The sequence below is a fragment of the Polypterus senegalus genome, chromosome 10, assembly GCF_016835505.1.
Source record: "Polypterus senegalus isolate Bchr_013 chromosome 10, ASM1683550v1, whole genome shotgun sequence".
Lineage (NCBI taxonomy): Eukaryota > Metazoa > Chordata > Cladistia > Polypteriformes > Polypteridae > Polypterus > Polypterus senegalus.
The window spans coordinates 3,822,676-3,837,677 of NC_053163.1; the positions used below are offsets into that span (position 1 = coordinate 3,822,676).

The 15,002-nt window shown below is 41.5% G+C and overlaps 1 protein-coding gene across 1 annotated transcript; it reads left to right on the forward strand.

Annotated features, from left to right (window-relative positions):
* The first annotated feature begins 449 nt into the window (after positions 1-449).
* Positions 450-8,311, forward strand: LOC120536349 (zinc finger protein 883-like). Its single transcript, XM_039764675.1, has 2 exons — positions 450-585; positions 6,777-8,311. Exons 1-2 carry the CDS (start codon positions 450-452, stop codon positions 8,309-8,311), a joined length of 1,671 nt encoding a protein of 556 aa, XP_039620609.1.
* The last annotated feature ends 6,691 nt before the right edge of the window (positions 8,312-15,002 follow it).

Consider the following 15,002-nt stretch of genomic DNA (forward strand, 5'->3'; position numbering starts at 1 on the left):
AGATCGCTCTTAGTTTGTTACTGAGTCTACACAAGAAGAAATTAAACATAAAATTGAATTATTGTCTTGAAAATACACAGCAAGCTGATCACATTCAACGCGTAGCAAGTCGCTTCACATACATATCACCCACAACAGCCCCAGTTCTGGCTGATCCGGCTTTTCTTTTTTTAATCTGTATCACTGACTGATGCGAGAGTTCAGCGTTACGTCACAACTTGGACAATTCATATGCTATTGTTATCTTTCCGCTCTCCCACAGATAATGCAGTTGTTTGACCTGAACCTCCCTCTTCGAAGAGCCTCCGCATCTTACAGTTGTGTGCCCGACAGCAGAAAGGCAGAGTTACTGGAAATAACGGAGGGAAGGAAATGGTGGTGAAGGCGAGAAGGAGATACTCCGCGGTTAAATAACGAGACGAGACGCCAGGACTGCTGGAGGAAGAGAAATGGCAGGCGACAAGAGCAAAGTCCACTGGAGCAGACTGGGACCGAAGGGTAATGAGTGCCGCTACACGAGTCTACGGGATTCGGGGACATTTAAGACTGAAATGACCGGAATGACCAGGACAAGCCGAGATAAGTGTGCGTATATACTTGTTTTCTTCTTCTGTAAAAAATCATTTTATTTCATTTTTGCTTTGCTTGTTAAAACAATACCTGGATATACAGTATGTTTATTATAAACGCACACCACACTTGTACGCTGTGGATTTCTATTTTTTTTTTTTTCAAATTATTTAACGAGCCAGATCACAATGGGTAGGATGGAGAAAGGCTAATTTATTTTATCAGAAAGAAGCAGTGCGGCATGGAATATTTTCTGTAATTATATGTCATATTGGGTCAGCTTTTATCAGTTGAAATTACCTGGGATCTCATGTATTAACGGTGTGTACGCACAAAAATGTTTTGAGTACTCCCGTTTCCACGCTCACATCGCCATGTATCAAAACTAAACTTGGTGTTAAGCCACGCACATTTTCACGCTAGCTAAATGCTTGGCGTACGTAAGTTCTCCGGTGTGGTTTCGCCTTATTTTTTAGATCTACATCCCTGACGTGGCTTTATCAAATACATTGAAATTAACCACATATTGTTTATTGGGTTAAGGCATTTGACTGTAATTAGCCTGTAACAATATAGTGGTCCACAGAATGGCCAAACTATTCCAAATATCATAGCTCTCAATGCACCACTAGGAGTATTTTTCACACTGTATCTGAGTGTGGAATCACAGCACTATAGCGGCTGATCAGACAAAGAATTATTGGTATACACAAATTATTGGTATACACACTGCCTCAGCCATGCTGTCTATTGAACTGCTCTCATACTACAAAGGCTTCAGAGCCTTTCCTGTATGGACTTCGCGATTCAGAATCAAGTTTCATCACAAGAACTCCAAACGCACTCAATCAGTCCATCAAGTGCTCCTTGTAGAACTATCTGTACTTAGAAGTAAAATCACCTCACTGTACACTTATAGTTACAATATTGCACAACCTGAGCCACTTTATAAAGAGCCTATATTTACATATGATGACAATATCATTTTTAAGATGAAATGCAGCAAAATGTTTATTACATTATACAGAGAAAAAGTTAACTTCATTTAAATAATCTGTATTGTTAGTAATTAAACATGTGAGGACATGGTGCCGCAGCACTGACGAGCTGGCGCCCCATTCACGGATTGTTCCTGCCTCGCGCTGTATTCTTGTTGGTGCTGGGGCAACACTGGAAGGATAAACACGTACTACGAAGATATTTCGATGTTTCTTAAAAGTTTAGAAGAATCTGCGTTCTCAGCTTACAGCTTTACATCTATTACAGAGCTGATTGTGTGGCGATTGGTTATTGGAGAAAGAAAAGGAAGGACAGGAATTGGGGGTTAGTACATTTGAGAGAGACAGTACTGTGCAATAAATGATTTCATCGAAGGTCGAGCACGGTGTAGCAAGCATCTTGTGGGAGGCAGGAACAATCTCTAGACAGCTTGTCACTATCACTGTGCCACCGTGTTCCCATGTTTAATAACGTGCTTTAACTCCTGTCATCATGAAAATGATGATATACAGTACATCTAAGTAATTTAATTTATTTAGAGAGCTGTAATATCATGAATGTAATGGATTCTATGTCCTATCGGAGGAAGAGAAAGCCGGTTCAAGAAGCACACACATAGAGCACATAGAATATCAAATACAAAACAAAGGATTTAATGTGCTACTTTATGATGGGATTTGAGAGACTAGTATATTAAACAATTGTAAGATGAAGTTTATGACATTCTACTTTAATGACAAAATAAACTACATAATTAAAGTGGAAATTTCAAGATTAAAGTTGATATTTCAAGCTTTTTTCCCCACTGTGTACTTATGTTTTTTTTCTCTGTACCCTAAAAAGCTTCCATATGCCACTCAGATGGTGGGCTACAATTCGCCTTTTCACAGTAACTTTGATATCTGACAACTTCTTTTTAATTTTGGGCACTGTGTAACTTTGTGAACTTGGACTTTCAAGTTTCTCCGCCACTCTTTTACTCGATCAACTTTCTTTTGTTGTTTATACCACTGTTTAAACCAACAAATAGTACATTTTTCTTTGCCTCCATTTAGTATTTGCTGAAATTCTTCTATTTTCCCCCATGCTTTTGCCATCTCCTTTTCATAGAGCGCTGAACTTAAGGGCTATTTATATTGATTTTCATATTCAAAGAGGGGTAATTCTGGGAGGCGTGTGCACGTGCGTTACTTTTCACGCTGACCAGGATTTATGTAGCGGAAGATTGTGGAAGTTGCCGCACTCACAGATTTATGCATTTGCATTTTTTTGTGCATACGCACATTTCTGCTTTTGTCCGTACGCCATGTTTTAGTGTGAATTCTACTCACGGCGTTATGCACGAGGCCCCTGTCATTTCCAAACTGCCTTAAAGTTTTAATTTACCCTTGTATATTAATAACAATAATGATACAAAGCTAGTGATAAATCATAGAATAAATGAATAAATAAATACATAAATAAATGCTGCAAATTCTTCCGCGTATGGTCTGATCTTGCAGATATTGTATACAGTGAATCTGCAAGGCTGAGAGATTATTGCAACATGGTGCCTGAAGTACAGCTGCTCATCGATGACCACTCCAGTGTTGCACCGGTGTTGGTGGGTGTTAGCGATAACAAGCCAAGCTGAGCTGGAGGTGCTGTTTCTTCATGCATTGTTTTGCAATTTCAGTGAGACATCCAGAGATTCCAACTGATGCTGTGTGCTCCTCTGGATGGAGTGACGGGTACAGCTGAGTGTCATCAGCATACCACTGATAGAAGAAGCCATTGAAAAGGAGGTTAGGCCTAAGTGAGGAGCTGTGTGAGGAGAGAAATAAGAAGAAGAACAACGTGTATTTATTTAACATATTTTCATACACAACCTTTAGGTCAAAGTGATTTACAAGTTTAGTTAAATTTATTGTCGTGTATGTGTACTCACATAGCCGTTTGGACAAGAAGTTAAACACAAATTCACGAGGTAAAATGTAAACATATAAACAGTAAATAATAAAATACAAAAATAATATTAAGTGAATACAACTAATAAAAATTTTCTTCTTTCTGCCACTTCTAGAGTGTTAACCATAATGAATCAACTTGAAGTGATTTTGATCAAAATCCCAGGCTATCTTCTTGTTTCTCTAAGCAGGCATACATTTGAGGCCAAAAGCCTCCACCCACCTCAGCTAAAGAATTTCGCACTCCACGTTTCCCAACTCCACACGTGTCGTCTCGTCACCATAGATCCATCCATCCATTATACAACCCGCTATATATCATAACTACATGCCCTGTGTAAAGTCTATCAGGGTAACTCTGGTATTTTTAAGTGTTAATGTCACCATAATACAGTCGACCCTCGATATACGACCGGCTTAACATGCGAACAACTTGGTTTACAACCAAAATTTTTGTTTTGAATTACGACCAACGTCTTGAGTTGAGACCCGAATGCAGTCACATGTATCCGCTTGTGCGATTGTAAACAAACAGCCGAGAGCTTCCGTAAGCATCAGTTGGAGCCCAGATTTGTGGACGTTAATTTGGTCAGTGCAGTAATTTATATAATTTATTTCAATAATTGCTATCAAAATGCCCCCAAGAAAGCTAGAAAAGAAGCTAAGGAAGGAAGAGAAGGTAACAAAGGTAAAGAAAGTGATCACAATCGAAACGAAGAAGGAAATTGTGTGGAGATATGAGAGTGGCGTTCGTGTGACCGATCTCGCTAATATGTACAGCATGTCGAAATCCACCATCTCGACAATTTTACAAAGAAAAGATTTAACCACCTTCCATTTCATTCTCCTCCTCCTCCCTTCCTGCAAACCAACGATGTCCACTTAAATGGTGAGTACAGTATGAAATTGTTGTTACTGGTAGGCTAGGCACTTTTTATAACTTTTTGGTTAGTACATTAGAAAAATTATTGGTGTTTTTGGTAAAATATGCACATTATACAACCCTTTTTTATTATGAAAAGGTTAAGTAAGTGTTGCTGTGGGAGGTTCGGAACGCATTATGGGTATTTCCATTATTTCTTATGGGAAAAATAGTCTCTTTAGTTACAACCAGCCCTCGTGAACGAATTGAGTTCGTAAGTCGAAGATCCACTGTAACTTGCAGACAGATTGATTTCAGTCTCTATTTACTACATCAGATTTTCTGAGGGTGCGCCGTTGGGGTACACCAAGTTGAATGTCTGTTTAAACAACCTGGGAGATTCCAGAAATTGGTGGAAAGAGTTTTAGTAGCCTCTGATTGACCCATCAAAAATTGAGTTAATTGGAAGTGCACCTGTATTTGTGTTTGGGGGCCTACCTTTAGTGCCAGTGCCTTGTTGCCCTTGGGAAAATCCAAACAACTTACACAAGTTTGATTGTTCTTTAAGAGAAACTTCTAGACAAGTGATGGTACCACAAGAGTCTGAACAAACAATTGTAGGCAAATACAAATATCTTGGGGCCACACAGAGACAGCATTGTTCAAGAAGGAGGTGCAAGTGAACTCCCTGGGATGAATGTACTTTGTTGTGAAAGGGTCAACTGAACTCCAAGACAAAAAAAAGAAACTGGCAAAAGAGCTGGAAGCATCAGTTACCATAGTATCTACATCCGCCATTAAGATTGTCCTTCATTGCCATGGCCTGAACAGCTGTTACACAAAAGAAGAAGCCCCAAGTCCAGGACTGACATGTTTCCCAACTCCACACATGTCATCACATCACCATACATGCCATGTGTAAAGTTCATCAGGGTATCTCAGGTAGAAAAAAGCCAGCCTGAAGTTTGAAGAGGCTCACCAGGACAAAGAACCAGCATTTTGGAGGAGTGTTCTGTGGTCAGATGAAGCCCAAAATGGAACTGTTTGACCATAATAACAACTGCTATGTATGGAGAAATAAGGGTGAGGCTTTTTAGTCAAAGAACACTGTAAAGTATGGAGGAGACAGCATTATGTTGCGGAGGTGAAGGAGGGACTGGGGCATTTCAGAAAATGAATGGCGTCATGAGGAAGGAGAAATATTTAGAAATTCTGAAACAGCACCTCAAGACACACGCAGAAAAGTTAAACCCAGCAGGCCGATGACACTAAGCATATTTACACAGTTGTAGCAAAATGGCTTTAAGTGAATGTGGTGAAACTATTGGAGTGGCCATCGCAAAGCCCTGACCTGAATCTCACAGAAAAAACCTCACTGACATACGCCAGGTCTGTTGAGAGGAATGGGTAAAATGTTCCTAACGTGGTGTGGACACTAGGGGTCGCTGTTGCCCTGTGAAACCCACCAGACAGACGTCCAAGGCACACTTGTAAAAAGCACAAAGCACCACAGTCGCCACAATTCTCCAATCAACAATAACAATAATCAATAATCACAATCCTGCACTCCCAGCAGCTCCGTCACACTCCCTCCCAAGTCCGGCTCAGCTTGCTGGGTTTCCTAAAGTCCTTTTATAGTCCATGACCTGGAAGTATTCTTTCTCCGGGTCAAACGCCACATCCTCCTTCCTTAAATATCGTGGAAGTACTACGGGCTTCCATCCTCGTGACTCCGAAGTACATCCAGGTTGGTGTAACAATAATAGTCCCCAGGTTCTTGATGAGCTCCCCCTGGCGGCACCCACGGCATCCAACAGGGCTGAAGAAATGGACTCTATGTCCCATGATGCCCTGAGGGAATCTGGGGAACCATTTCCGTCCAGGGGAGCTGCCATCTAGTGTCCCGGGGGATGCAGTGCCCTGAAAAGGCTGCTTTTCCTCCTTTTCTCTGTTGAGGGACATCCCAGCCAGACTGAAACGCTGGCCGTCCATCATGGTGTATTGCTAATTATTTCTGGAAGGCAACCCTATGTGTTTGAGACAAGTTAAGCAATTCACAGGAAAAGTTACCAAATACTAACAAAGTGCATGGAAACCCACCTAAAATCTGATGCAGTAAGTAAAGGCTGAAATCAATCCATCCATAAGCTATATTGTGACATGATGGAAGTGAAATAAAAGTAGACACCCTAATTGATGTAACACAGAGATTGTGTGGCAACATTACATATGGAGTCGTGAAACGGGGAGTTTGAAAGGCTTTAGCCGAGGTGGATGGAAACATTTGGCCTCAACTGTATACATTTTCAAATCAGTGTGTGCACTTCAGATTCATAAAACCATTTCAAAATGAAATTATTTAATTTCCATATAAATTTGTAATTTTTTTCTTTATGCAGGTCCAGACACTGGCTTTGTGAAGACAGGAGTTGGTCCCCTGGTGTGTTTTTATGGTTCTGTTAAACAAGAAGACGCTCAAGAGTGGTGCGTTGCTATATCAGGTAATCAAAGGGACGAGGGGTCCATCAGCTGTAATGCAGAGGCGCCAGTGATTTTCAAAGAGGAGCCCACGGAAGTGGAACTTTCTTCCCTTCTTAAGAAAGAAGTGCCATCATATGAGTGTATAGGCAACAATACAGTCACCATCTGTAACGTGGTGGAGAACAGTCTGAGCAGATCTGTGCAGAAAAGTCCATTCTTGGAAAGGCAGGTTTGTGAATTTGAGGGTGAGAATGCACACAAGAAATTAAAAATGAATGTCTTCAGGATGGAAAGTATGGAGAGTGAGCCACAGGCTGTAGGTGACCTTCATGAGTGTAGTGATAAGTCAACCAAATTACACAACTTACACTACCGTGATATACACCACAGTGATGACAAAAGGAGAAGGCCTTACCAATGTCCTGAATGTGGAAAGAGATTCACACATACGTCCACACTTAGATGTCACCAGAGAATTCACACTGGCGACATGCCTTACCAATGTGCTGAATGTGGGAAGAGATTCAAATATAGTTACTCGCTTAGATGTCACCAGAGAATTCACACTGGCGAGACTCCATATCAATGTACCGAATGTGCGAAGTGTTTTAAACGAAACTCAGAACTTAGAAGTCACCAGAAAACTCACACGGGAGAAAAAACTCATTTGTGCACCCAGTGTGGCCGGAGTTTCGCAAGGAGTTCAACCCTTAGACGTCACCAAGACGTTCACACTGGAAGAAAGCCCTATCAATGTAAACAGTGTGGAAAGAAGTTCAGCCAGAAGGCTAGCCTTAGCACTCATCTGAGGATTCACACGGGAGAGAAGCAGTACCAGTGTAGCACGTGTGGAAAGACTTTCAGAAAGCGCGTGGACCTCGAGTTTCACGAGAGAACTCACAGAAGAGAGAAATCTCATCAGTGCACTAAGTATGGAAAAGGTTTCAAATGGAATTCAGCGCTCGCACGACCCCAAGCATTGCACACGGGGGAAAAACCATTTCAGTGTAACGAATGTGGAAAGAGTTTTGTTCAAGTTTCACACCATAGTGTTCATAATGGAGAAAAGCTGTACCAGTGTAAAGAATGCGGGAAGAGTTTCCAGCAAGGCTCAAGTCTCAAACGCCACCAGAGAATTCAGACCGGCGAAACGCCTTATCAATGTGACGAATATGCAAAGAGTTTTAAAGAGAGTTCAAGACTCAGATGTCACCAGAAAACTCACACAGGAGAAAAACGTCACTTGTGCACCCAGTGTGGTAAGAGTTTCTCAAGGAGTTCAACCCTTAGACGTCACCAAAACATTCACACTGGAGAAAAACCCTATCATTGTATCCATTGTGGAAAGAAGTTCAGACAGGTTTCCAACCTTAAGAGTCATCTGAGGATACACACGAGAGAGAAGCAGTACCAGTGTGGCAAGCCAGTGTGGAAAGACTTTCAGAGATCGTGAGGACCTCATGTTTCACAAGAGAATTCACAGAAGAGAAAAACCATAGTGGTACATAGAGTGAGGATAAGGTGTCAAGTGGAATTCAGAGCTTGTATGGCACCAAACATTCTTCACACATGCAAAACACCTTATCAGTCTAATGAATGTGGAAAGAGTTTCAAGCAAGTTTTATGCCTTGGGTACCCACCATAGTGTTTATACAGGAGAAAAACCGTACCAGTGTAAAGAATGTCGTAATAGTTTTACAGTGGACATAGGCCTTGGATTACACCCAAGAATTCACACAGGAGAAAAACCCTTCCAGTGCAATGTTTGTAGAAAGGCTTTCCACAGCACATACACCTCAGTCATAACCAGAGGATTCACTCCAGAGAAGATCCTTCAAGTTGTCTGGAGTGTGGGAAGAGTTTCAAACGGAGCACGGACCTTAAATCTTCACACATGCAAAACACCTTATCGGTGTAATGAATGTGGAAAGAGTTTCAAGCAAGGCTTGTACCTAAAATGTCACCAGAAAACTCACACAGCTGAATAACCTTACCAAGTACACAAAATGTGGAAGGAGTTTGAGCGAGTGTACATCTCTCAGGTTTTTTAAGAGAATTCACTTGGATGAAAAGAAAACCCAGAGTCAGATAGTGGTAGCGTGAGAAGACTATGTTTTGTTATGATTTCATTGTGCTTAATTGTTTTCTATTTTTTCTTTCTGACTGTAGAGCCCTGGAGGAAAGGACCTCCTGTTAAACACTTTGGCTGCTCTACAACCTCATAGCATTTGTGACAAGAACAGGAGATTCATCCCAACAAGCTTTTCCAACCTATTAACCGAGATTCACCAAGTCGAGGTCTGAAGGTCCTTAAAGTCCCAGCTTCTTGCTCACCACTTCATTTATTCCATGCTTTCTTAGGTTAGGGAGTGTTTATTCACACAGAGAACCATAGACAAGTGGAATAACTCACCAAGTATTGTGGTAGACAGCTGGACTCTTGACTTGATGTTATTTTGGAAGAATGAGTTGAATAGGATTGTTGAGCTTTGTTGGCCTGTTCTTGTCAAAAGTATTCTAATGTTCTTTGCGTGAAGAAAAACTTTCAAATATTTGTGCTGTTAACAAGTTTCCAACCGTGTTCTGGTTTGCAGAGTGTACTTTATTATAGAAGCTGATGTCCACTGTTTTGATTTGTTTCATAATTTTAAACACTTTCAGTCATGTCACTTCTTAGTCACCATTAGCTTACACTGAAGTGGTCCAACTCCTTCAGTCTCTCAGACCTGAATTAGCCTCGTTGCTGTATTCTGGACTCTCTGTAGCACTGCTTTGTCTTTTTTGTAATATGGAGACCAAATCTGTATCCAGTACTCCAGGTTATACTTCACCAGTGCATTATTTCACTTTAGCATAACCACCCTTGGCTTGTACTCCACACTAGGGGGTGCTATGTAATTTAACATCCAGTTGGCTTTCTGGATCAATTCTGTACCTGTTACACTGTCTGGATGTTCTGATTAATCCTCTGTGACTCCCATGATCTTCTTATCAGGGGTACTTTCAAGTTTCAGACCTTCCAATGTCTATTCAAATCTAACATTTTTACTTCCTAGATGTAATACTTTTTATTTATTTTAATTAAATTTCATCTTTCCAAGGCTGTGTGCTGTCCATGTCTCTCTGTAACCGTTTAGTGGATTCTACCTTGTCTGCCCTACTGTCTACTTTGGTATCATCTGCAGTCCTAAGCAGCTCACTGATTATATTCGTATACAGGGTGGTCAAGATCTAATTATGCAGATCCAGATCATCTGGATGACTTTGATTTATGCAGGGATGATTCTAGTTCGGTGCAAAGATGATTCTTCATGTCATCAGTTCACACACTTCTTGATGGTCCCGGACTTTTCCGGTGATTTTCTATGTAATAAACTTAATAAGTTATAGCGTAATGAAAATTACACAATTAGATCTGGACCACCCTATAGAGATCCAATATGTATATTGAAAAGAACAGCAGCTTCAGCACTGACCCCTGCTGGACACCACTTGTAACTTCCCCTCATTCTGAATGAGTTCCCCTTCAACAGACTGTGCCCTAAATTCCCATTTCATTTAGTTTGATCACTGACCACTAATGTGGTACCTCATCAAAAGCCTTCTGAAACATCAACTAACTAAATTAACGTCATAGGCACCACTCTTATTGTGTGCGTGTGTTGCTTCCTGATTGAATTCCTGCATATAAGTGAAACATGACCTTCCTCGTCTGAACCCATACTGAATGCTGACTGACATGCCTGTTCTTGCCACTTGATGCTCAAAGTTGTCCATAATAATTCCTTCCATTAATTTACTTGTGATACACGTCAGGTTTGTTGGCCTGTAGTTACTTGAATCAGTCCAGCCACAAAGATATCCAACACCCGCTGTGAAGAAGACATTGAGTTTCAATACTTGATTACAAAAATGATTGCAAGTAAACACTTCTGGTTATTTGATGTCAGACGTTCACATCTTGTCTGAAGAACTTCTTTAATTGTGATTGGTAGCCTTGTGAGGGTCAGCTGCTCGTTTTCGGCGTCTCTGTTGGGGTCAAGTCAGCACTTTGACTAAGTCACTGCAAAATCACTGAGCTGTTCAAGTCCCAGTGACACTTCGGCTTCAGGTCACAGACAGATAATTGAACCTTCTCCTGAAGAGTATTCTGGTAAAGTGCACAATCCACAGTTCCTTCATTAATGACAAGTCTACCAAAGCATCCCCAGCCCAGCACCCCATATTTTATCGTAGCTCTGATGAGCTTACTGTCGGTCACCACATACAGTGTTGTTAGAACTTTTCTCCAAAAGGTTGAGGATCATCCAGATGGTGCTTTGTACGGATGCTCCTCATGGATAGCAGAGTTTTACTCTGTGATTCTCTCCCATGAATCTCATTTTGTTAGTCATCATGAAGTCCTGAACACTCACCACTGAGGCTTCATATGCCTGCAGTTTCTTGTGAATGTTCTGGAGTCCTTTGTGATTTCTTGAATGGGTGCCGTGGGGTCATTTTGGCAGGCCAGCTTTTCCCAAGTGAGTTCCCAATGTTTTGTTTCTGTAGATAATGGGTTTTTCTGAGGGGCACCGGAGTCCCAGAGCCTTAGAAGTTGGTTTGTCACCCTTTCATTTCCAGATTATGAAGTTTCGTTATCTCTCCTGGATTTTTCTTTGATCAAGGTCAAATGATCTTCTGGAAACCTTGTAGTGATGACTTCACTTACATCATGAGGGTGACTATATGTTGAGGTTTGGAGTCAACCGAGCAGGAGGAGATTTCAGCGGTAATTGACAGAGCCCACCTGAAGAGACCCTTTGTTTGGGGTCAGGAATTAGTGCAGTGTGTGCCACATATTTATTTTCCACACTTGTCTTGTGCTTTTCACTCATCACCTCTTTAGCACTTTGCAATTTTACTTGGTTTTGCTTTTAGTTTTAAGACACCAGAATGTCCCTGCTTCTCCAAGGCCTGCTCAGTGATCAGAACTTGAGCAGCTTTGTTGTCTCTCTTTATCTATATTAACATCTCATTTTTTCCACCTTTGACTTCCTCCTCCATATCTGGCGTCCACCTCTTTCCAGACACACCTCACGTCCACCTGTACTCACTGGCTTATCCATCCATGCCCACCCAAAACTCTTAACGGTGTAAAGTATGTGAAGGTGACAAGAGAGCAGCCAATTTAATGTTCATTTGGTCCAATGTTCACACCACCATCGAGATATCCATGGGCCAAAGTGCTGGAAATCGGTCGTGATTATGAACAGAAGGCATAATAAAACAGATACAACTGAGGAGGTTCACTTATTTTTATTTCACATTATTTGTTCATTTTTTGGATGCTGCTTTATTGTCAATGGTTTGGCCAGATGACGTCTCTTCAGCTGAAACACAGAAATTAGTGAAAGAATAAAAAACTGCAAAGAAACAATGATTGAAGAACACAGCAGAGAAGACCAGATGTGTCCTCCAGCTCTCCATACTCATTCATGCCAGACTGATATGGAAGGACTACCGTCCAGGGAATGTCCATGTCACATGTCCACATCTCCTCTTAAGACACCAGAATGTCCCTCACAGTTTGGTTTCACACCTTATTCTCTGGGAACGATCGGAAGTTGAGCAGATGGACAGCCTTGTTGTCTCCCTTTTTCGACACAAACTACTCATTTTACTCTTCTGATTTTCCCCAACATATTCCATACCCTGACTGTCCATCTCGGTCTAAGCTCACCTCCCGTCCACCTGTACTTACCGGCTCATCTGCATTTGCCAGGCCCACCAATTCTTCCACCAAGTCCTCCTCCAAATATTAGTCCACTGTTCAAGGGTGAGAAGCACAAGTTTAACAGGGTGAGATACCTCCTCCTCCTTCTCTATTTCAGGGTGGGCACCCAGCCCCACCGTGTTCCTCCTATGAACCCACGGGCTGCATTTCACCATCATGTTCCTGGAAAGAAAACAGCAGCTCAGTCTTTACAAATAAAGAGCAGATGAGGACACAGGGCTGGACTTCCAACTTCTGTTGTAACAGATGTATGGTGATGTCACATTAAAGCAGGGGTCACATATCTCAGGCTTAGCTCCTGGAGGGCCACAGTGGCTGCAGAAAGAAAAGAGAATATTGGGGGCAACATACTCCAATCCTTCTCCTTGCTGAGACACAATCCTGTCCTGATCATGTCCAGGGTGTCCTAGAGATACATGGGAAATGAAGTCTTCAAGGAGTCGAATGTGCGCATGTGCAGAGGAGATGCAAGCGTGTGTTTTGGTTTTTGATCTGTCAACGTTAGTCATAGACATAGAATTACTAGACGCCGCATGACCAGCAGCATCGTACGTCAGCGTCGCCGACATATTGCGAGTGACACTGCTGTGGTGTGAAGTAATGGATAAAGATGCCTCACGCATGTGCTGCTTGGGATTGTACAAACTGCTGTATGCTCCAAACCAGATCCTGGGGGATTACATTTCATAGGTAAGTCTGAACAATTTTTTTTTGGTTATATTTGGCCATTAGAAAATCCCTTTTTATAATCTTAACTTTAGCTACGCCAGGCTCAGCTAGCAAAGTTATGCATTTATGTGCTCAAGTGAGCCTCCAAACAACGTTTTGGCTAAACGTATTTAGTCACTAACTATGTAGATTGTTTTTAGCTGTTAACATTTCTCAAACTTTGAAGGTTTCCCAAAGAAATCCACCTCAGGAAGCAATGGGAGGTCAGGTAGCCCTTAGACAGGATTTTGAGAAAGCTGTCCTGTGATGTGTGCCGTGCTAGTTTGGTAACAGATGCTGTACCGGCATCATATGATCAAAGCTACCACTCGCTCACATTAACAAAATAAAGGAGGTTTGATGATTCCTTCTGATGGTCCAGTCAAGGTGGTCAAAGTAGCTGAGCGTGTTATCCAACAGTTGACATTAGGGCAAGCTGCCAGTGTATCTTTGATTAATCAGTTTGTTCGGGCTGAGATTGGTTCAGATGATATGTTTTTTCTCAAGGAGTACATTGAGGAAACACAGTTTGAAATTGAGAACCATCATTTTATGCTTATGTCTTTAGTTGTGTCTGTCTTCCACAAACTAAGGCTGCACCATATCGCCAGACTGAATACTCTCAAATTACAGGATCTGAGAGAACGAGAGGAGTGTCAGTCTGGAGGAGATCAATGACGTAAGGTGGAGCTTTAAATGTTCAGAGCGGTATTTAGTATTGTATTCAGTAGTGAACAGGGAGCCAGTGAAGTTGAGAGAGAATCGGTGTGATATGTTCAGTGGATTTAGAACAGCAGGCTATTATCCTGGCAGCAGAATTTTGAAGAAGTTATAAGCGATGGATACGTTTTTGTGGGATGCCAGATAGAACAGCATTACAGTAATCTATACGTGAGGTGACTCAGGCATTAACCAATACTTCAGTACTGTGTTGCATAAGAACAGGATGAAGTCTAGGAATGTTTCGGAGATGGAAGAAGGCAGTCCGAGAAATGTTACTTATATGGGAGGAATTATTATTACTATTATTATTTAATAATTGCCATTATTAGCGTATAAATGGATTTAAATAATTGCATTTAAACGATTCGCCAAAATCTGTTGTATGTAAACGATACTGTTTTAAATGTTATTGTTTTTTCATCAGAAAACCCGGTTTCCACGTCTACCTGTATTAATTTAAATGGCACTTTTGCCACTCGCAATATGGCGGACGCTCTGACGTATCGTGTCGACTGGGCCACACAGAGGAGGCGGTGTCTAGCTAGATATATGTCTGTGACGTTAGTGGCAGAACAGAAAAATTGATTGGGGCTCTGGGTGAAACGTCATCAATAGTGACGGAAACTGAAATAAAATGTGTGCGTCTACCGCGAAATGTGAAACATGTTAATAAAAATAATAACACGGAAACTGGATAAATGTGAAAGGTAACGTTGCGTTAACGGGATGCGAGAGCTTTCGTTTTTACCTCTTGTGACGTCTCACCTTCCTAATCCTATGCGTTCACGCCAGTTTTCCAGCGAAACGAGAGATCGCTCTTTGTTCGCTACCGAGTCTGCACAAGATGCAGTTAAACATAAATTCTAATTATTGTCTTGCAAATAAACAGCAAGCTGACGCGTATCAATGCCTAGATCACGTCGCGTCGTATACAATTAAA

Excerpts from the sequence above, each read along its gene's own strand:
- LOC120536349 (XM_039764675.1), top strand. The coding sequence starts at position 450 with ATGGCAGGCGACAAGAGCAAAGTCCACTGGAGCAGACTGGGACCGAAG. Across the intron at positions 586-6,776 it reads CAGGACAAGCCGAGATAAGT|GTCCAGACACTGGCTTTGTG; the intron begins GTGCGTATATAC and ends TTCTTTATGCAG.